General features: G+C 47.9%; 1 protein-coding gene across 1 annotated transcript in view; it reads right to left on the bottom strand.

Annotated features, from left to right (window-relative positions):
- Positions 1–6,844: 6,844 nt before the first annotated feature.
- The window catches only part of LOC139266134 (amine oxidase [flavin-containing]-like), an 89,124-nt gene continuing 73,429 nt past the window's right edge, over positions 6,845–22,539 (bottom strand). The window contains exons 13-15 of the mRNA XM_070883980.1: positions 22,213–22,324; positions 14,346–14,408; positions 6,845–6,991 (exon numbers count right to left, since the gene is read on the bottom strand). Coding sequence (XP_070740081.1) covers positions 6,845–6,991; positions 14,346–14,408; positions 22,213–22,324 — 322 coding nt within the window. The remainder of the gene's footprint in view (positions 6,992–14,345; positions 14,409–22,212; positions 22,325–22,539) is intronic.

The raw sequence follows: 22,539 nt of genomic DNA on the forward strand, positions 1-22,539 counted from the left end.
TGTTGCTCTTGCACAGGAAGATGCTGTAGGAAGGGGTGGAGGGTTGGGGGTGATTGAAGATTGGACCAATTTGTCACGGTGGGAACAGTCCCTTCGGAATACTGAAAGGGGAGGGGGGTGGGGAAGATGTGTTTCATGGTGGCATCTCGCTGGAAGGGACGGAACTGGTGGAAGATGATCCGTTGAATATGGAGGCTGGTGGGGTGGAAGGTGAGGTCAAAGGGAACACTATCGTGTTCCTAGGAGGGAGGGGAAGGGGTGAGGCAGAAATGTGGGAAATGGAACAGACAGGGTCGGGGACCCTGTCAACCACGGTGGAGGGGAATCCTCAGTCAAGGAAAAAAGAAAACATATCGGAAGCACTGGCATGGAAGGTGGCATCGTCAGAACAGATGTGACGGAGACAGAGAAACTGAGAGAATGGAATTGAGTCCTTACAGGAAATAGGGTGGGAGGAAGTGTAATCAAGGTAACTGTGGGAGTCAGTGGGCTTATGGTAGACAGCCTATCCGCAGAAATGGAGATAGAGAAGTTGAGAAAGGGAAGGGAGAAGGAGGAGATGGACCATGTGAATGTGAGGGAGGGGTGGAAATTTGAAGCAAAGTGATGAAATTCTCTTACTACCTTTGTAGCTCGTTGATCTTAGACCTAATACATTCTTTGATTCTTTCCCAATACCTTTATGCCACTTTGTAAGTACAGTGGCTGAAAGTGGATAGGATATTCCAAGTAATTGTGAGAGTACCACTTCCTCAGACTATAGGTTTTTAAACTGGGATCCTTGGACCCTAAGGGATTCATGAGAATATTGGACTTTTGTATTTCCCTGCTTTTATTTAGTTGCAATCATTAGCTGCATAAATAAAAAAATAATAATCATCATCATCATAGGCAGTCCCTTGCAATACTTGCTGCAATGATAGCATCTTTTCTTTTAGGTAACAGAACGTTACGACAGGCGTCTCTGGAAGTGTGTCGTTATTTACAACAAGTCGCCAAAACAGAAAGTTTGAAAGCCTCTGAAAAACTGATCATCTATCTATCTATTTACATTCTATAGTCTCAGGATAAGGGGTCGGCCATTTAGGTCTGAGATGAGGAGAAATTTCTTCTCTCAGAGGGTTGTGAATCGTTGGAATTTTCTGCCCCAGAGAACTGTGAATGCTCAATCATTGAGTATATTCAAAATTGAGATTGCTAGATTTTTGGACACTAAGGGAATCAATGGATTTGAGGATTGGACAAGAAAAGTGGAGTTGAGGTAGAAGATCAGTCATGATTTTATTGAATGGCGGAGCAGACTCGAGGGGCCACATGGCTCACTCCTGCTCCTATTTCTTATGTTCTTACTGCTAGCAGCAAAGATAGATGCAACATTACAGAAAATGTATAAATTTGTGATAACAAGATCCTAAGGACTGACCCTATATATTTTTTAACCGGGCTAATAGTCCTTACATCACTACATCAAGAACCACCCTCTTGTACTCTCAGACTAGATTCTCCTTCACTTTCATTTTACAGGTTAATCAACTGAATCCTCATTCAGCTCCCTGCATCGGCTCTAAATGTAATTACAACTGCAGGTTTCCATTCTACACAAGCCCACATAAGAATGCAATGGAGACTATCTTCAACAACCACATTTTCCCCTGAGCAGTGAATGCTCACTGATTGCAATGTGTATTAGTAGGGTGAGCAGAATCAGCACAGACATCAACCATTGATGCCGATTGCAAGCACTGATTTGTTTCCTAAATTAATTCTATCTGTGATTTGCTGCATTCAAAAGTTAATTTTTGAACAATAGCATATAAACATAAGAAAAATCAAGGACATGGAAACAGCATTCAGCCAATTGAAGCTCATTCGTTCTGGACCCTAACTCTCCTGTTATAGCATCCTAATGCAATCTTTCCTCATATTTCATCCCTATTAAACATGGGATCAATGTTCTGACAAATTTCCTTAGTGTGATTTGCTCCTTTAAGAAAATCATTGCACCAATGGCCTGTAGAGCGAGTTACACGCTGATTTCTGGGAAATATTCATTTGCATATCTATTGGTGCAGGCATTGAAGAACGGTGTAAAATGGGTGTAAGCAGCTGACCCACCAGGAAACTACAGTGCAGCCTTTTAAAAGTGCTGTTCAGCCTGTGCTCCTCAGCAGCACTCTGGAGGATAGCAGGTAAAACAGGAACTGAGTCCCGCTCTTATACTGCTCCCTCAAATTACTTCCCTGCAAGTTTATCAAGATTTTGATTGCAGTTGGACAGAATTATGACCACTCAAGTGCTATCTGTGCCCAGAGGGCTCCATCAGGAGCAGACTCAGCGAGAGTGTAGACAAGAGGGACAGACTAAGTCTGCCAGGACAGTCACTCATTAAAAAAAGGACAAAGAAAGATTTGCATTTATATAGCGCCCTTCCCGACCACCAGGCGTCCCAAAGCGCTTTACTGCCAATTAAGTACTCTTTGAAGTATAGTCATTGCTGTAATGTAGAAAATGAATAAGCCAATTTGCGCACAGCAAGCTCCCACAAACAGCAATGTGATAATGACCAGATAGTCTGTTTTAGTGATGTTGATTAAGGGATAAATATTGGCCAGGCACCGGGGATAACTCCCCTGCTGTTCTTCAAAATATCGCCACAGGATCTTTTACGCCCACCTGAGAGAGGAGGTGGGGCCTCAGTTTAAGGTCTTATCAGAAAGACACCACCTCCTCCTACTTCAGATACTTGAGCACACAAATCTAGGCTGACACTCCAGTGCAGTACTGAGGGAGGGCTGGACTGGAGTGTCAGCCTAGATTGTTGTGCTCAAGTGTCTGGAGTGGTACTTGAAGCCAAAACCTTCTGACTCAGAAGCGAGATTGCTACCCACTGAACCATGGCTTTACACTCATGGTGCCTGGAGGGAGGTGGCACTGACACAGAATGCCAACTCCCTCACCACAAGGACTGCAAACCAGTGCTGCAAAAAGTCTAAAGCACAGTGGGGAGAGGATGCAGACCCCTCACTTCCCTGTGTAGAGATTACATGGTGGGGAGAGGATATAAACCTCTCACTTCCCTGGGTGGAGATTACATGGTGGGGAGAGGATATAAACCTCTCACTTCTCTGGGTGGAGATTACGTGGTGGGGAATGGATATAAACCACCTCTCCTTCTGGATGAAAATTACAAAGAACAGAGTACAGTCGAATTTTGCTGTTACTGTAATAAGACACAGTGAATTCCACTGAGACTTTAATGTCAAAAACCCAACAATGATTAAAATACACACAATGGTCACTGATTTCAACTAGGAAATGGATATTACTTCAGGAACATGTAAGACACCAAAAGTATTTATTTTCCAAAACAGTAACCACCTATAAAGGGCTGAAGTGGGTAGGCAGGTTTGAGTAACATGAACAGACATCTTCATCAATCACACAGGCACCACTTCGTCGTATGCTGAGGGCTGGTTTGCAGGTTACATCACTTTCTTCAGCTTGCACCCAACTACAATACGTGATGATTCAGTGGAGTCTGGGGTTTGGCCACATGTGAAGATCCAAAGCAACAAAGTCCAATCACCTGATTGGAGAAATCTTCTGTCAGTGAATCAGGGGAAATGCAGCCACCTCAAATGAAAGAATTTCAATTACCTACTTTTACACTGGCCAGCTTTTACTTATTTTTCAGAATTATCTTGACGAGTTTTCGCCTGCTTTCTCCCATCTATTCCTGAAGATTCAGGGCTACACATCCACAGATGTTAGTATTCTTCATGTGTGAGCTTAGATTGTGACAAGCCTGATTCAGCTCTCACCTGATGCGGATGACACTAAGTTGGGTGGCAGTGTGAGCTGCGAGGAGGACGCTATGAGGCTGCAGAGTGACTTGGATAGGTTAGGTGAGTGGGCAAATGCATGGCAGATGACATATAATGTGGATAAATGTGAGGTTATCCACTTTGGTGGTAAAAACAGAGAGACAGACTATTATCTGAATGGTGACAGATTAGGAAAAGGGGAGGTGCAACAAGATCTGGGTGTCATGGTACATCAGTCATCGAAGGTTGGCATGCAGGTACAGCAGGCGGTGAAGAAGGCAAATGGTATGTTGGCCTTCATAGCGAGGGAATTTGAGTACAGGGGCAGGGAGGTGTTACTACAGTTGTACAGGGCCTTGGTGAGGCCACACCTGGAGTATTGTGTACAGTTTTGGTCTCCTAACTTGAGGAAGGACATTCTTGCTATTGAGGGAGTGCAGCGAAGGTTCACCAGACTGATTCCCAGGATGGCGGGACTGACATATCAAGAAAGACTGGATCAACTGGGCTTGTATTCACTGGAGTTCAGAAGAATGAGAGGGGATCTCATAGAAACGTTTAAAATTCTGACGGATTTAGACAGGTTAGATGCAGGAAGAATGTTCCTAATGTTGGGGAAGTCCAGAACCAGAGGTCACAGTCTAAGGATATGGGGTAAGCCATTTAGGACCGAGATGAGGAGAAACTTCTTCACCCAGAGAGTGGTGAACCTGTGGAATTCTCTATCACAGCAAGTTGTTGAGGCCAATTCACTAAATATATTCAAAAAGGAATTAGATGTAGTCCTTACTACTAGGGGGATCAAAGGGTATGGCGAGAAAGCAGGAATGGGGTACTGAAGTTGCATGTTCAGCCATGAACTCATTGAATGGCGGTGCAGGCTTGAAGGGCCAAATGGCCTACTCCTGCACCTATTTTCTATGTTTCTATACAAGCACCTTCCAGCAGAGTAGGGGCTACAGGACAGTGAATCCCGACTGATTTCCCCCTCCCTAAACCCGGGATGCTGATGCCCAAACTGTCCAATTTGCACATTAACTGATACTCACTGAGTTATGCTAATTGGGGAGTCTAGGACGAGGTTGCATAGTTTAAACATTAGAGCCAGGCCTTTCAGGAGTGGTTAGGAAACACTTCTACACGCAAAGAGTGGTGAAAGTTTGGAACTTTCTTCCCCAAATGGCAGCTGCAGCAAGGTCAATTGTTAATTTTAAATCTGAGATTGATAGATTTTTGTTAACCAAAAGTATTAAGGGATAAGAGGAAAAGGTGGATATATGGAGTTAGGTCGCAGATCAGCCACAATCTCATTGAATGGCAGAACAGGCTCGAGGCGCTCAATGGCCTACTCCTATGTTCCTACAGGCTAACTTCTAATTGGGTAACTTTGATGATGTCATTTACCAGGAGAGTGGCATTTCAGTGGTTTATAACCATGCAGTGAGCTCGGAAACGAGAATTTCGTAATCCCCTTCTATAATGATATACTATCTTATATGGGACTGACTATTTGAACTGTGTTTTTTCTCTCCTTCTGCGCGTGCGTCTGTCAAGACTCCGCCCCCGATGCCTCCCACCTGAACCGGAAGTGCGGCCCCAAACCTGAATCATTCCGACCACGTCGCCCGCTGAACCCCCGACTCGAGTGGCCCCAAGCGCTGAGCGGCCCTGACCCCGGCGCCGGCCGAAAGGGGTATGGGGGGGAAAGAGAGAAAGAGAGAGCCTGGAAGGGGGGGGGGGGGCGGTGAGGGCGAGAAAGAGTCTGGGGTGGGAAGAGAGAGAGCCTGAGGTGGGAGAGAGAGAGAGAGAGAGAGAGAGTCTGGGGTGGGAGGGAGGGAAAGTCTGGGGTGAGAGAGAGAGAGAGAGAGAGCCTTGCCGGGGGGGAAGAGAGAAAAACTGGGGGGGGGGGGGTGGTCGGTGAGAGAGACACGGTGGGGGGGGATCGAAGGGGAGCGAGGGAACTCAGAGAAGACAGATCACATTCTTACAACCCCCTGCAAGGGACATTGTTGGAGTGGATGAAATCCAGAAGTCACTATACTGTCACTATTCTCTTCATACCCAATAAACCTGTAAACAATGCCCCATCTATGGTGAGGGGGCGGTAAGATCATGCACTTGCGCTGGTGTAAGGAGAGACTTTGGGTGGGGGATGCAGCACTGGCGCTGGGGTAAGGCACTTCGGCTGGGGGAGGAATGCACTTCTGCTGGGGGGATGCAAGGGACTTTGGCTGGGGGGAGGGACGCACCTGTGCTGGCGTAAGGGACTTCGGCTGGCACTTGGTGGCTTCTGGGGAGATCTATCCTCTGTGGCTTCTGGAAGTCAAAGTGCATCAATTGACAATTTGTGAAGTCAGTCAGAACTTGGGATGGGTAGTTCCAATTACACGCTCGAGAGAAATTTCAGGGTGTGGTTTATCCTCCAAGGGGACCAATCAGAGACAAAGAGCGGCCATTTTTACAGTACAAATAAACACATCTATCTTATATATAGACAGTGGTTTGGAGAAGGGAGAATTGAGCAAAAACCTGCCTTACACAGACCACTGACTATCAGGTTAGGGGGTGGGGGAGGAGGTTGGAGGTGTTATTGTGACGTTTTGTCCTTTTCTTCTTGCCACTGGTGGATGTCATTGCAGGGAGATGGATTATAAAAACATGATTTAAAACAAATCTTTGCAGAGAGTCATCACAGGTGGGCTCATTGGGACAGTACTGAGAAGAAAACAGACCAAGACATTCTGTAGAATCTCTGAGCATCAATATTCTTGAATACTACCCAATTCGAATTCCATGCATGAGAAATGTATATAATATAATAAATCCCCCCTTAATAAAAGATCTGGGCTCCACGAGATTGTTTGTGATCTGTCTAATATACTCACAGAAGGCCCTGCTCTCAGACGCCCTGAATGGTTCAGGCTCTGACCTCAGCTCCAAAATGGCACCATGGATGAATTCTAACAGATGATCTCTGCAGAAAACGGTTTCCATCCACTGCAAAATAACAAAGTTACCTCTCAACCCCTGTGCAGACAGACTTTCCTGGACATGACCACCCCAGCAAGTGCCAGACAAGTGGAAAAGCCGAGTACGAGCAAGAATCCTGGCACGGACGGCAGGTGTTGCTCCCAGAATGTTGTGGTGAATGGTTGAGCTGGAACTTCCTGAATAAAAGTAAAGGACAAGCTTTAGTACTCACTGTTCAGCAACACAGTGAAACGTTCTTATAGGTCGTTAACTAGTTTTATTGCAAGAAATACATCTCCACCCTTATTGTAACAGTTATAATTGAGAGCTGGTATAACAAAGGTGGAGATGTATTTTTTCAATAAAAATCAATGACACCCAAGGCCATTATAAAGCACTCAAATATAATAGAAATAATTTGAATTTATATCGTGATTTTCACATTTACAGGACCTCACAAAGCACATTACAACCAAGGATTATTGTTGAAGTGTACGCACTGTTCTTTTATAGGCAAATGTGGCAGCAAGGTCCCAAAACTATCGGGCTCAATTCTCCCCAAAGCTTTTTTTTGGTGGACTTGAAGAGTTAAGCCCGGTTTTATGGGACCCAAGTACCCCCCCCAAAAAAATGCTCTAAGTTTCCCCGTTTGATTTCTTCATTTTGGCGCAACCTAATCTGTCCTTTAGTTTCGGGGGTGAGCCTTGATCTGCGCCAAAAAGATCAGGTTGCCACAGTAACCAGGGGCACAATGTGGGCTGAGGCTGGAAAGTGAAACATACAGCCAACTCACAACACATTAAAATACATTGCAGCAACTTACCTCCAATTATTAAAGTGTCTCCCTCCCTCCCGATGCCGGTGCTGATCCCCGCCCCTATCCCAGGTCGAAGAGCTTTCCAGTCCCACTCCCCTGCCCGCCCCTAGCCCCAGGTGGCTTGTCGGTCCGCTTCCCCGCCCCTAGCCTTGGCCGAGTGGCCTCCAGTTCCGCTCCCCCGCCCCTAGCCCTGGCCGACTGGCCTCCAGGTCTGCTCCCCCGCCCCTAGCCCTGGCCGACTGGCCTCCAGGTCTGCTCCCCCGCCCCTAGCCCTGGCCAACTGGCCTCCAGTTCCGCTCCCCTGCCCCTAGCCCTGGCCGACTGGCCTCCAGGTCTGCTCCCCCGCCCCTAGCCCTAGCCGAGTGGCCTCCCAGTCCACTCCCCCGCCCCTAGCCCTGAGTGGCTTGCTGGTCCCGCTCTCCTGCTCCTAGCCCTGGCTGAATGGCCTCCCGGTCCGCTCCCCGCACCTATCCCAGACCTCTCTTTCACCTCTCCTGCTGCTGCTGTCTGAGTATCTGCTGCACTTACCAGCGCCGATTTCCTTACCTGCGGCAATTTTCTTAACTCTCCAGAAGGTTTTTCTGCAAGGGCACATACGCTGGCCTAAGAAGAACTGGAGTAACTCTCAGCTGGCCAAACTTGCCTAAATGGCCAGAATGGCGCGGGTGGCAGGTTATGCCTCCTTTGGCTGAAAAAAAAAACTTACCTAAAAAAATTGTAACTAACTGAGATGGTGCAAATTGATCGGGGAAACTGTTTTTTTAAACTTAGGCCAAAAAAAGCGGCCTGCGCCAAGAAAATGGTGCAAATCACTGGGGAAAATTGAGCCCCATAATCCTTGAGCCATAATTCTCCAACCCTGAATTCAATCTAGTCAGGTTGTACTCTGAGAGCAAAGCCTTCCTGAATTTGCTTTAAGTCTGAAGGCCTCTTATCATTCGGATCCCACTGCAATAAATGATCAGATCATCTGGTTTTTGGGAGTGTTGGTTGTGGAAGAAATGTTGGCCAGGAACCTGAGGGGCATCTCCTTGCACTTTAAATAGTGCTTTGGGATCTTTTACGTCTGAGTAGACAGAAGGAAATTAGGGATAACCTCTCATCCTAAAGATTACTCCATTGACAATACAGAATTTTCTCAGTATTGTGTTAAAGGGTTAGTATGGATGGAATATTGAAGTCCATAGTTGGGCTTGAACCCACAACCTTCTGACAGAGGCAAGAGTGCTACAACTGAGTCAAGTTGATACACTCCCGATCCTCATTAAAAAGCTCTCAGATACAACATTTTTTGTTAGGTACCTGTTAGTTATGCATGTTAATGTATGTACTGTAACACTAGACCACTGAATGTACCTTCACCCTGTATACCTGTACCACCAGAGGGTGCTGCTGCTGGAGACCTAATGGTCACCTGTACAATGCAGGTAATCGTATAAAAGGGAGCTCACCTCATTGTGTCCTCACTCTAGCAACTGCAATAAAGGATTAAGGTCACTACAGTTCATGTACTATACCCTTACCTCATGGAGTCATTATTAGAGTGCTACAACTGGCGACGAGGTTACGAATTTCCACGCACAATATATCTAACCTGAGCAACTTCCAACAATTCGCTGATGTGGAAGATTGGGATGCCTTTGTGGAAAGTTTAGAACACTTTTTCATTGCAAACGACCTGGCTGGGGACTCACCGACCTCGCTGGTGGACAAGCACGGAGCCATCCTGCTCAGCAGTTGTGCGCCCAATGTCCACGGCCTCATTAGCGAAGATGACGACCTAGGCGGAGCTCGTAACTTTAATACAAGAACAACTCAAACCTAAAGAGAGCAACCTCACAGCCAGACACCGGTTCTACATCCACTGGTGGCCCGAAGGCCAAGAAATTACTAAAGGTGCTGGAGATCTCAGAAGATTGGCTGCACCGTGTGATTTTAGTGACCACCTCACCGAAGCACTAAGGGACATCTTCGTTATTGGAATTGGCCACAAGGGCCTCCTCCATAAACTGCTCTCTGCGGATACTATGATCACCCTGCAGAAGGCAATCAAAGTGAGCCAGGCATTCATGATTTTGGTCTGCGACTCCAAACGGATGATGACTCACAGCCAGGATTCTAACCCGACGAGTACAGTGAACTGAATGGTGACTTTCAGAGGCAAGACTGCTGCCCCAAGTCCAGCAACCCTGAGTCCACCACATGGGGTCAACCGACTAGCCCCGTGCTGGTGCTGTGGAGGAAATCACAAGGCTCACCAGTGCCGATACAAAGACTATTACTGCAGAGGCTGCAACTCTAAAGGTCACCTTCAGCGAATGTGTAGAAGAAGTTTTACTCACCGAGTCGGTGAAGAGTTGGCCAATCACCCGGGCTTCAGCGCTGATGAGGACGAAGCTGCTCAGCCCCTGGAAGAGGAGTACGAAATATATACCTGCTCCTCTGAGAGTTCCCCGTGGAAAATGGAAGTAGAAATCAACGGGGTTCCAGTCTCGATGGAGATCGACACAGGGGCGAGCCAGTCGTTGATGAATCAGATGGCCTTTGAGGAACTCTGGGACAACCCCACCAAACGACCCAAAATGTCCCCAATCCAGGCAAAGCTGCTCACCATCCCAGTTGTTGGCAGCGTGGAGGTCCAGGTATCCCATGGCGGCGCGATGCATAAGCTTCCCTTGTGGATCGTTGCCGGTGATGGTCCAACGCTGTTGGGAAGAAGATGGATGAAGCAAGTCCAAATCTATCGGAGCGACGAAGGCCTCTGGGCCCTGGCGATCAACATCCTACATGGCCCCAAACTTGGATCCATCGTGGCACCTGAAAATCCTACCGTCCGACTCGACTGCGTGGCAATAGACTGCACAACTCAACGGCGAGATGATCCAACCTGAACGAACAGACCTCACCTGCCGGGCTCCAGTGGCAGGACTCCGAGGGAACAAGATCGGCACAGAAGGTAGAATCCCGACCTCCGTGGCAGAACCTGTGGAGAGAAGGATCACTGCAGTCTACCTCGTGGAGAGAAAGAAGATGGCGCCTGCACCACGAGGCGAAGCACCTGGAATCAAGATGGCTGCGACCAGACCACGAGGGGCAGTGTTGAGGGAGCAACACATGTCACCGAGCGGCGAACCGGATTGGGGTAAAGATTGCAAGGCCCTCTTAAAGGAGACCGGCAACCCAGAACAATTAAAGGGAAGTTCCACTCTAGGCACAGTGATGCCGGTGATACTTTAGATAAAAGTTTAATTAATGAATGCAGGTATATAAATGTACTGTTGAATGGTGATGCCGGCAATGCCAATGGGAGAAATGTAACGCATGCTTCAAAAAGTGATGTAAGTGACAAGTTTGTACTGTTGAACAGTGATGCCAGTAATGCTAACGTGACAAATGTAACCTTGTACAGAGATACTGATAGCACACAAGAAAGCGTTGTAAGTGACAAAGGTGAAAGTGTAAAGAGATACAACAATTTCGAGTCGGCTAGTTGCGATCGGAGCCAATGTATCATGTATGCTAATGATAGAATGAGAAATGATACCGAGTTCTACATGTATACTGACAATGCCAAAGGTAAGCCCCCGTGGGAAGCACCCAGGTCCAGCGGGCTACCTGATCATGTAGCCTGCGCTTCCGGGACCAATGTTATGCTCCAGGAAGGGTTCACACACACCCAGTGGGAGCATACCCAATGTAAGGACAGCGATCAATGGGCAGCACAGCCACCACCACTGGCAACTTGCCCCAGATCGGCACTATCCCCCCTGGCCACCAGGGCCAGCACCGGGAGCAAGAGGCCTGTACCCTCCAGCTTTCCCGGTGGAATCTGGGATGACCAGATTTCCACCACCAATGGAGGACAAGGAGGCCACACCAGCCTGTGGCTCTGCTCACCACTAAATGCCACCATCTACCCATTCAACAATGTATGTACCTTACCCATAATAACATGTACTTGCTCCACCACTGCGGAATCCTCCAACAGTGATACCCACATGGTCTATGTATGGGGGTGGGGGGGGGGGGGGCGGCAGAGAAATGGATGTGTGCAGCCACAAACATATGGATCACACCCAGCACCCACACAACCCTCACCACAACCTCCCATCGTCCACTACTGATCACCTCCCCATGTCATGGCAATGGGAAAGGCTTAGGGGGGAATGTTGTTATGTATGCATGTTAATATATATACTATAACACTAGACCACTGAATGTACCTTCACCCTGTATACACTATACCTGTACCACCAGAGGGTGCTGCTGCTGAAGGCCTAAGGGTCCCCTGTACACTGCAGGTAACTAAGTAGAAAAGGGAGCTCACCTCTTAGTGTCCTCACTCTAGGAGCTGCAGTAAAGGACTAAGATCACTACAGTTCAAGTACTATATGCTTACCTCGTGGAGTCTTTATTAGAGTGCTTGCATATACGACAGTACCTACCCACATTGTGTTAATTTACCCATTTGTGCAGCATTAATTGGCAAAGTCAGTGAGACTGCACTCCTGGAGTTGAGTCGCAGTAGGTTGGAGCATGAGTCAGAGATATAACACTATTGCCATGATTCTTATACACACACTCCCATCTAATGAGGTTCCACCTCAGGAGCACAACCTCACTAAATCTTTCACAAGTCTAAGGGCTGCTTATTATTCAAATTCCAGATGATTTTATTCCATTCTCAATCCAGTTTTGCAATATCAGTCCACCTTGGGAAGCAAAAGGAGTCAATAACAACAACTTGCATTTATATAGTGCCTATAATGTAGCAAAATATCCAAGGTGCTTCACAAGAGCATTATTAATCAAAATTTGACACCGAGCCACAGAAGGAGATATCAGGGAAGAGACCAAAAGCTTTGTCAAAGAGGTAGATTTTAAGGAGCGTCTTAAAGGAGAGAGAGTAGAGAGGCGGAGAGGTTCAGGGAGGGAATTGCAGAGCTCGGGGCCTGGGCAGCTGAAGGCACAACCATCAATGGTGGAGCAGTTAAAATCAGGGATGCGCTGGAGGCCAGAATTGGAGGAGTGCAGATATCTGAGGGTTGTAGGGCTGAAGGAGGTTACAGAGATAGGGATGGGCGAGGCCATGGAGGGATTTGAAAACAAGAAATGAGAATTTTAAAACTGAGGCATTGCCAGACCGGGTGAACGAGATTTAGTGCAAGTTAAGATATGGGCAGCAGTTTTGGATGGGCACAGGTTTATGTAGGCTGGAAGATGGGAGATCGACCAGGAATGCATTGGAATAGTCAAGTCTAGAGGTAACAAAGGCATGGATGAGAGTTTCAATAGCAGATGAGTTGAGGCAGGGGAGGAGTCGAGCAATGTTGCAGAGGTGGAAGTAGGCAGTTTTGGTGATGGAGTGGATATGTGTCGGAAGCTCACCTCAGTTTCAAACACGACATCAAGGTTGTTAACAGTCTGGTGCAACCTCAGACTGTTGCAGGGAGAGGGATGGAGTTGGTAGCTAGGGAATGGAGTTTGTGGCCGGGACCAAAGACCATGGCTTCAGTCTTCCCAATATTTAGTTGGAGCAAATTTCTGCTCATCCAATATTGGATGTCGGACAAGCCGTGTGACAAATCAGAGACAGTGGAAGGGTGGAAAGAGGTAATGGTGAGGTAGAGCAGAGTGTCATCAGCAGATAATTGGAAACTGATGTTGTGTTTTTGGATGATGTCACTGAGGAAAAACATGTAGTTGAGAAATAGGAGGGGGCCAAGGATAGATTGGGAAGAAAAGACATTATAGGTGATACTCTGGCTATGATTGGATAGATAGGAATGAAACCAGGCGAGGGCAGTCCCATCTAACTAGACAACGGAGGAGAGGCATTGGATGAGATGGTCAACCGTGTCGAAAGCTACAGACAGGTCAAGAAGGATGAGGAGTGTTAGTTTACCATGGTCACAGTTACATAGAATGTCATTTGTGACTTTGATAAGGGCCTTTTCAATACTGTGGTAGAGGCGGAAACCTGATTGGAGGGAATCAATTATGTAATTGTGGGAAAGACGGATACAGATTTGGGAGATGACAACATGTTCAAGGACTTGAGAGGATTGGGAGGCTGTAGATGGGGTTGTAGTTTGCAAGGACAGAGGGATCAAGGGTGCTTTTTTTGGGAAGGGTGATGATGACAGATTTAAAGAGGAGAGGGACAGTACCTAAAGAGAGGGAGCCATTAACAATATCAGCTAACATGAGGGCGAGGAAGAGAAGTTGGGTGGTCATCAGTTTGATGGGAATAGGGTCGAGGGAACAGGACGTGGGTCACAGAATTCCCACACACTGATTTACTCCCCATCATTCCCATTATATGGAATTGCAATGGATTAATTCACTTCTCATTGTACAGAATTCCTGATTTGCACAATATTTAAACATGTCAAACTATATGACATAAATCTGGGTCCAGGAGAGGTTTGTCACTCAGACATTGCTAGCTTCTATTTTAACACAGCATGAATTTCAATTCAATCCTGTGGGAGTGATTAAACAGGCTGAGATATCAATACAACAGACTGATCTTTATTCAATTTATCAGCACTCCCGATCACAATGTATATTTGCTTTTGTGAACATATTCTCCTGTGTCACATCAGATTTACTAATGTGTCCCACAGGATTTAACCATTCACCATCAAATCCATTTTATTATTCAATCATCAAGCTGTCATTGCAATGGGTAGCTAACTGCAAGGGTTTCCTTCAGCCTGTTCACCACTTACCTGAACCTCAGGCTCGAGGGTCCAGATTGCTGTCTCTGGAATAATTCCTATGGCACACATCACCTACAGACAGAACACAGGCTAAATAAGGGCAGTGTTGAGCAAATACTCACATGCACATAGTTATTTCAAATAGAACCAAAACACAAATGAAGCAAGTTTTGACTCCACAAGGATAATTTTGACTGTGGATGATATTAATTCAGCCGCCCATAATATGTCTGTCCCGATATTCATTTCCATTCACGTCACTGCCCATTTTACGCTATCACCCACTGTTAAAGTTATCCCTAATGTGTGTATAATTACACAGTGCACATTTGTTAGGTGGGGAGCAGACAACAGATGTTGACTTATAGTGGTCAGTGTATCACAACACATGAAAGCATATTTTTAAAAAGTTTGAATCTTGATGTTGTAACTCCAATGGTACATCCCAGTACCAGCTGTACTTTGTACTAAAAAGAACATTGGTGATTATATATAAACAGCAAATGCTGGCAATACTCAGCAGGCCAGGCATGGACCTTAATGTTTCAGGTTGAGATGCTGGCCTGCTGAGTATTCCCAGCATTTTGTGTTTATATTTCTGATTTCCAGCATTTTGCCTTTTGTATTGGTGATTATACGACTGTTCAAAACTAGTGTCCACAAGACACACACTGTTCCCACACAAAACTCTCCAGTGTCACCAATAAATCAGCCTCTCCTCACCAGCACAATCATCTAGTAGGCCACTCCAACATCTCTAGACACACTTTCTTTTCTATAAAGCTCTGATAGGCACTTAACACTAACAGAGAAATCAGAGAATCAGAGAATCATAGAAGTTTACAGCATGGAAGGAGACCATTTTGGCCCATCGTGTCCGCGCTGTCATGTATGTAACCTTTATGTAACAACACTGCAATACTGTAATGTATGTAAGAAATGCACACCTTGACCACAGGGGGTGAACTTGTGGGAGACACTCCTCACCTGATCATCCAGGTATATAAAGGGAGGTCCCACTGAGGGTCATCACTTCTTGGTCCTGTGAATAAAGGTTCAGGTCATGGAGTAACCTTGTCCATAGAATGTACCTCGTGTGGATTTGTGGTATTGTGTAAGGATTTTACATTTGGCGACGAGAAACGGGAATCAACGACCCACGAGAATGGCCACCGGCAGCTCAGATGAACAGTACAGTGTTGGTGAGGACTGGGACGATTTCATTGAGAGACTCCAGCAGAGTTTTGTCACGAAAGACTGGCTGGGAGACGCAACGGCCGACAAGCGAAGGGCTCATCTGCTGACCAGCTGCGGACCTAAGACTTACGCGCTCATGAAAGACCTGCTAGCACCTGAGAAGCCGGCGGACAAAACCTTTGAAGAGCTCAGCAAACCAATCGGTGAGCACCTCAAACCGACAAGCAGCGTACACATGGTCCAACACAGATTCTATACCCACCGACGTCAGGAAGGACAGAGCATACCGGATTTTGTTGCGGACCTCCGGCGCTTGGCCAGCCTCTAAGTTCACAGACACCTGCAGGGGGGAGATGCTAAGGGATTTCTTTATTGAGGGCATCGGTCATGCTGGGATTTTCAGAAAGCTAATTGAAACCAAGGACTTGATCTTGGAAGCAGCGGCGTTGATGGCTCAGACTTTTATGGCGGGGGAGGAGGAAACCAAGATAATACACGCCTCCAACGTGGCGATGGATCAGGGAGTCAATATCATAAACGCGACACAGAGCCCCGCAGGCAGGCAAGGGCAGCTCGACACACCCCAGGCAGCAATAGACCCAAGAGTAAGTTTCCAACAGAGACAATGGCAGGCTGAACGGACATTTACGCCCCCGCAGTGGACAATGCGACCCGGGATGGGGCCATTGACACCCACTAACAGGGTGCTCAAGAGCAGTCAAAGGGACATTCAGCGAGGAATGCCTTGATACAGCTCTTTTGTTCACAACAATGGGAATCTCAGTTCATGCTGGAGGTGTGGGGGCAGACATGCTGCCAGGACTTGCAGGTTTCAGCAGTTCGTCTGCAGAAATGTAACCTCAGTGGCCATTTAGCCAGAATGTGCAGAAAGCCTGTAACCAGGCTAATATATGAGGCGGATGAACCAGATGAGGGGTCTGCGAGGCAGGATGACGCTTTGGGCAAATCAATGGACGCTGAAGTTCAGTGGGTTCATGTGGCAAACATTCACAGCTCATATACCAAAACGCCACCTATGATGATGAAAGTTCTATTAACTGGCATCCCTGTATGCATGGAGCTGGACATGGGGGCCAGCCAGTCACTCATGAGCGTTCAACAATTCGAAAAGCTGTGGCCACTCATAGCCAGCAGACCCAAACTCGAATGCATTGAGACGCAATTACGGACGTACACCAAAGAAATCATTCCAGTGCTAGGCAGTCCAATGTTGGCGGTCACACACAATGGATCTGGATTGTCCCGGGCAATGGTCCCGCACTGTTGGGGAGGAGCTGGTTAGCTGAGATGAACTGGAAATGGGGGGATGTGCATGCTATGTAATCTCTGGAGCGAAGTTCATGCTCACAGGTCCTACAGAAAATTGAGTCACTATTTCAAACTGGCGTCGGGACATTCAAAGGTACCAAAGTAGTGATACGCATCACCCTGGACGCCAGACCAGTGCACCACAAAGCCAGAGCTGTGCCGTAGGTGATGTGGAGAAAATTGAGAGCGAGTTGGACTGGTTGCTGAGAGAGGGCATCATCTCGCTCGTTGAATTCAGTGACTGGGCGAGCCCCATCATTCCCGTCCTAAAAGCGGATGGCTCGGTCAGGATCTGTGGCGACTACAAGGCCACTATCAACCGGGTGTCCCTACAAGGCCAATACTCACTCCCGAGAGCGGAGGACCTTTTTGCCACGCTAGCAGGCGGCAAGCTGTTCACCAAGTTGGATCTCACTTCAGCCTACATGACCCAAGAACTGGCCGATGAATCTAAACTACTGACCCCCATCACCACGCACAAGGGACTGTTTGTTTACAACAAGTGTCCATTTGGCATTTGATCAACGGCCGCGATTTTTCAAAGAAACATGGAAAGCCTGCTTAAATCCATTCCTGGAACAATCGTACTTCAGGACGACATTCTCATCACGGGTCGTGACATTGAGGAACACCTCCACAACCTGGAGGAGATGCTACCCCGACTGGACCAGGTAGGCCTGCGACTCAAGAAGTCTAAATGTGTGTTTTTGGCTCCCGAGGTCGAGTTTTTGGGCAGGAGGGTTGCTGCAGACGGGATTCAGTCCACCAAATCCAAAACGGAGGCGATTCGACGAGCGCCCAGGCCCTGCAACACATCGGAGCTGCGTTCATTTCTGGGACTGTTGAACTATTTCAGGAACTTTCTGCCAAACTTGAGCACATTGTTGGAGCCGCTACACATGCTCCTGCATAAGGGTTGCGATTGGTTTTGGGGGGACTGTCAGGAACGGGCTTTCAATCGGGCGCGGAACCTACTTTGTTCAAATAAGTTGTTGACCCTGTACGACCCCCGTAAGAAATTGGTTCTGACATGTGATGCATCGTCCTATGGGGCTGGGTGCGTGTTGCAGCAGGGTAACGCTGAGGGTCAACTACAACCTGTGGCTTATGCCTCCAGGTCGCTCTCTCAAGCTGAACGGGGATATAGGATGGTTGAGAAAGAAGCACTCGCATGTGTCTCTGGGGTGAAAAAGATGCACCAGTACCTTTTTGGCAGGAGGTTCAAATTAGAAACGGACCACAAGCCATTAACATCCCTGCTGTCAGACAGCAAGGCTGTCAATGCCAATGCGTCAGCTCGCATACAGCAATGGGCTCTCACGCTCGCTGCGTATAACTACACCATCCGGCACCGGCCCGGCACAGAAAACTGCGCTGACGTGCTCAGCAGGCTTCCACTGGCCACCACTGAGGGGGCAGTGGAGCAAAGCACTGAGATGGTCATGGCTGTCGATGCCTTTGACAGTGCAGGCTCCCCCATCACAGCCCGCCAGATCAAAATCTGGACCAACAGAGATCCCCTCCTATCCTTGATTAAGAAATGTGTCCTGACTGGGGATTGGGCGCCCGCACACGAAGCATGCCCTGAGGTGGTCAGACCATTTCACAGATGATGGATGAGCTCTCCATCCAAGCCGACTGCCTTCTATGGGGCAGCCGGGTAGTAATGCCCCAGAGGAGCAAGGAAGCATTCATCAGGGAACTTCACAGCGAGCACCCAGGCATCGTGCTGATGAAGGCCATTGCCCGGTCACATGTGTGGTGGCTGGGAATTGACTCAGACCTGGAACACTGAGTTCGCAAGTGCACGATGTGTGCCCAGCTAGGTAATGCCCCCAGGGAGGCCCGCTCAGCCAGTGGTCCTGGCCCACCAGGCCATGGTCACGTATTCACGTAGACTACGCGGGCCCGTTCATGGGAAAAACATTTCTCATTGTGGAAATGGATCGAGTGCATCATTTTGAATTCATGCATGACATCCACCACCGTGGAGAGTCTGCGCGCGGTCTTTGTGACCCACGGCTTGCCAGACATCCTTGTTAGCGATAATAGCCCATGTTTCACAAGCTACGAATTCCGGGAGTTCATGTCGGGTAATGGCATTAACCATGTCAGGACAGCACCGTTCAAGCCGGCCTCCAATGGCCAGGCGGAACATGCGGTCCAAATCATAAAACAAGGCATGCTCCAGATTCAACGACCCTCCCTTCAATGCCGCCTATCGCGCCTCCTGCTGGCCTATAGGTCCCGACCGCACTCGCTCACGGGGGTCCCGCCCGCGGAGCTACTCATGAAATGAACACTCAAAACTCGGTTGTCCCTCATTCATCCAGTCCTGTCCGACATTGTTGAGGGCAACCACCAGTCCCAAAACGAGTACCATGACCGAAATTCAAGGGGGAGATGTATAGAAATTAATGACCCCGTATTTGTTCTCAATCATGGTTTGGGGCCCAAATGGCTTGAGGTTACTGTAATTGACAAAGAGAGGAATAGGGTCATAGTGGTTAAACTTAACAATGGGCAGATATGCTGCAAGCATCTGGACCAAGTAAAAAAAAAAGTTCAGCATGGACACTGAGGAACCCGAGGAAGATCATGAGATCGTATTCACACCACCGCCAGTGAACGAGCAACAAGAACATTCAGCAGCATGCACAGTCCCTGCGGTCAGCCCAGACAGGCCAGAAACACCACAGGTCCCTCATAATTTTATACATCTCAATGAGGTCTCCCCTCAACCTCCTCTGTTCCATGGAAAACAAACCCAGCCTATCCAATCTGTCCTCATAGCTAAGATTCTCCACTCCCGGCAACATCCTTGTAAATCTCCTCTGTACCCACTCCAATGCAATCAGGTCCTTCTTGCGACCTTACAAAGGCCTTTGACACTGTCAACCGCGAGTGTCTATGGAGCGTCCTCCTCCGTTTCGGATGCCCGCAGAAGTATATCATCATCCTCCACCTGCTCCACGATGACATGCAAGCCGTGATCCTTACCAACAGATCCATCACAGACCCAATTCACGTCCGGACCGGGATCAAGCAGGGCTGCGTCATCGGCCCAACCCTCTTCTCAATCTTCCTCGCTGCCATCCTCCACCTCACAGTTGATAGGCTCCCCGCTGGAGTGGAACTAAACTAGAACCAGTGGGAAGCTGTTCAACCTTCGCCGTCTCCAGGCCAGGTCCAAGACCACTCCAACCTGTGTTGTCGAGCTACAGTACGCGAACAATGCCTGCGTTTGTGCACATACAGAGGCTGAACTCCAGCTCATAGTCGACGTATTTACTGAGGTGTACGAAAGCATGGGCCTTACGCTAAACATCCGTAAGACAAAGGTCCTCCACAAGCATGTCCTTGCCGCACAACACTGTCTCCCAGACATTAAGTTCCACGGCGTGGCCCTGGACAACATGGACCACTTCCCCTATCTCGGGAGCCTCCTATCATCAAGAGCAGGGATTGACAACGAGATCCAACACTGCCTCCAGTGCGCCAGTGCAGCCTTCGGCCACCTGAGGAAAAGAGTGTTTGAACACCAGTCCCTCAAAACTGTCACCAAGCTCATGGTCTACAGGGCCATAGTAATACCTGCCCTCCTGTATGGCTCAGAGACGTGGACCATGTACAGTAGACACCTCAAGTCGTTGGAGAAATACCACCAGCGATGTCTTCGCAAGATCCTGCAAATCCCCAGGGAGGACAGACGAACAAACATTAGCGTCCTCGTCCAGGCCAACATCCCCAGCATTGATGCATTGACCACACTTGATCAGCTCCGTTGGGTAGGCCACATAGTTCGCATGCCAGACACGAGACTCCCAAAGCAAGCGCTCTACTCGGAACTCGTCCATGGCAAACGAGGCAAAGGCGGGCAGAGGAAACGTTACAAGGACATCCTCAAAGCCTCCCTGATAAAGAGCAACATCCCCACTGACACCTGGGAGTCCCTGGCCATAGACCGCCCTAAGTGGACGAAGTGCATTCGGGAGGGCGCGGAGCTCCTCGAGTATCGTTGCCGAGAGCATGCAGAAATCAATCGCAGGCAACGGAAGGAGCGTGCGACAAACCAGGCTCCCTGCCCACCCTTTCCCTCAACGACTATCTGTCCCACGTGTGACAGAGACTGTGGTTTTCGTATTGGACTGTACAGCCACCTAAGACCTCATGCTAAGAGTGGAAGCAAGTCTTCCTCGATTCCGAGGGACTGCCTAGATGATGATGATGTAATGTGGTGACCAGAACTGCACGCTGTACTCTAGCTGTGGCCTAACTAGTGTTTTATACAGTTGAAGCATAACCTCCCTGCTCTTGTATTCTATGCCTCGGCTAATAAAGGCAAGCATTCCGTATGCCTTCTTAACCACCTTATCCACCTGGCCTGCTACCTTCAGGGATCTGTGGACATGCACTCCCAGGTCCCTTTGTTCCTCTATACTTCTCAATGTTCTACCATTTAATGTGTATTCCCTTTCCTTGTTGGCCCTCCCCAAATGCATTACCTCACATTTCTCTGGATTAAATTCCATTTGCCACTGTTCTGCCCACCTGACCAGTTGATTGATATTTTCCTGCAGTCTGCAGCTTTCTTCTTCATTATCAACCACACAGCCTATTTTTGTATCATCTGCAAACTTCTTAATCATAGCCCCCTATATTCAAGTCTGGATCATTGATGTATACCACAAAAAGCATGCGAACTAGCACTGAGCCCTGCGGAACCCCACTGGAAATGTCATGTATCCTATATGGCTACTGTTGGTACTATCATAAAATGTGCCACCAGAGAGCACAGCAGTGGGAGACTCGTAGGTTACCTGTACAGGTGTGCCTGGCCTTGTATAAAAGGCAGGCCACCAGGTGTGATCCTCACTCTGGAGTTAACTAATAAAGGACTAAGGTCACTACAGTTCAAGTACAACACACTGCCTCGTGGAGTCATTGTTAGAGCATCTAAGGACACAACAGGAAACATCCTTCTAGTCACAAAAACACCCATCAACCATTACCATTTGCTTCCTGCCTCTGAGCCAATTTTGGATCCAACTTGCCACTTTGCCTTGGATCCCATGGGCTTTTACTTTTGTGACCAGTCTGCCATGTGGGACCTTTTCGAAAGCTTTGCTAAAATCCATATATACTGCATCATATGCACTGGCCTCCTGGTTACCTCCTCGAAAAATTCAGTCAAATTAGTCAGACATGACCTTCCCTTAACAAATCCATGCTGACTGTCCTTGATTAACCTGTGTCTTTCTAAATGTAGATTTCTAAATGCACAGAAGCTCGAATGCAGCGAATGAGTGGGTGAGGAGGGACTGAATGAAAGTCTCACTCCTGGCGGTACCTCTCTAGCAGCACGTTCCCCAGCCTGTACCGCTCCATCCATGTACCCACTCCACTTGGTGGCTGTCTCGGTCCCAGCAAAGTACAGTCTCCCGAAAGGTTCTCGTAGAACTCTGAACAAACACGGAAAGCAACTTGTGTGAGTCAATTCCCTCGAACAAAATCACTTTATCTAAAATAAAAACAGAAAATGCTGGAAATATTTAGCAGGCCAGGCAGCATCTGTGAAGAGACAAACAAAGTTGACGTTTCAGGTCGATGACCTTACATCGAAACCGGAAAAAGTTAGAGACGTAACAGATTTCAAACAAGTACAGAGGCAGGGAAG

The sequence above is a fragment of the Pristiophorus japonicus genome, chromosome 6 (assembly GCF_044704955.1).
Source record: "Pristiophorus japonicus isolate sPriJap1 chromosome 6, sPriJap1.hap1, whole genome shotgun sequence".
Classification (NCBI taxonomy): domain Eukaryota; kingdom Metazoa; phylum Chordata; class Chondrichthyes; family Pristiophoridae; genus Pristiophorus; species Pristiophorus japonicus.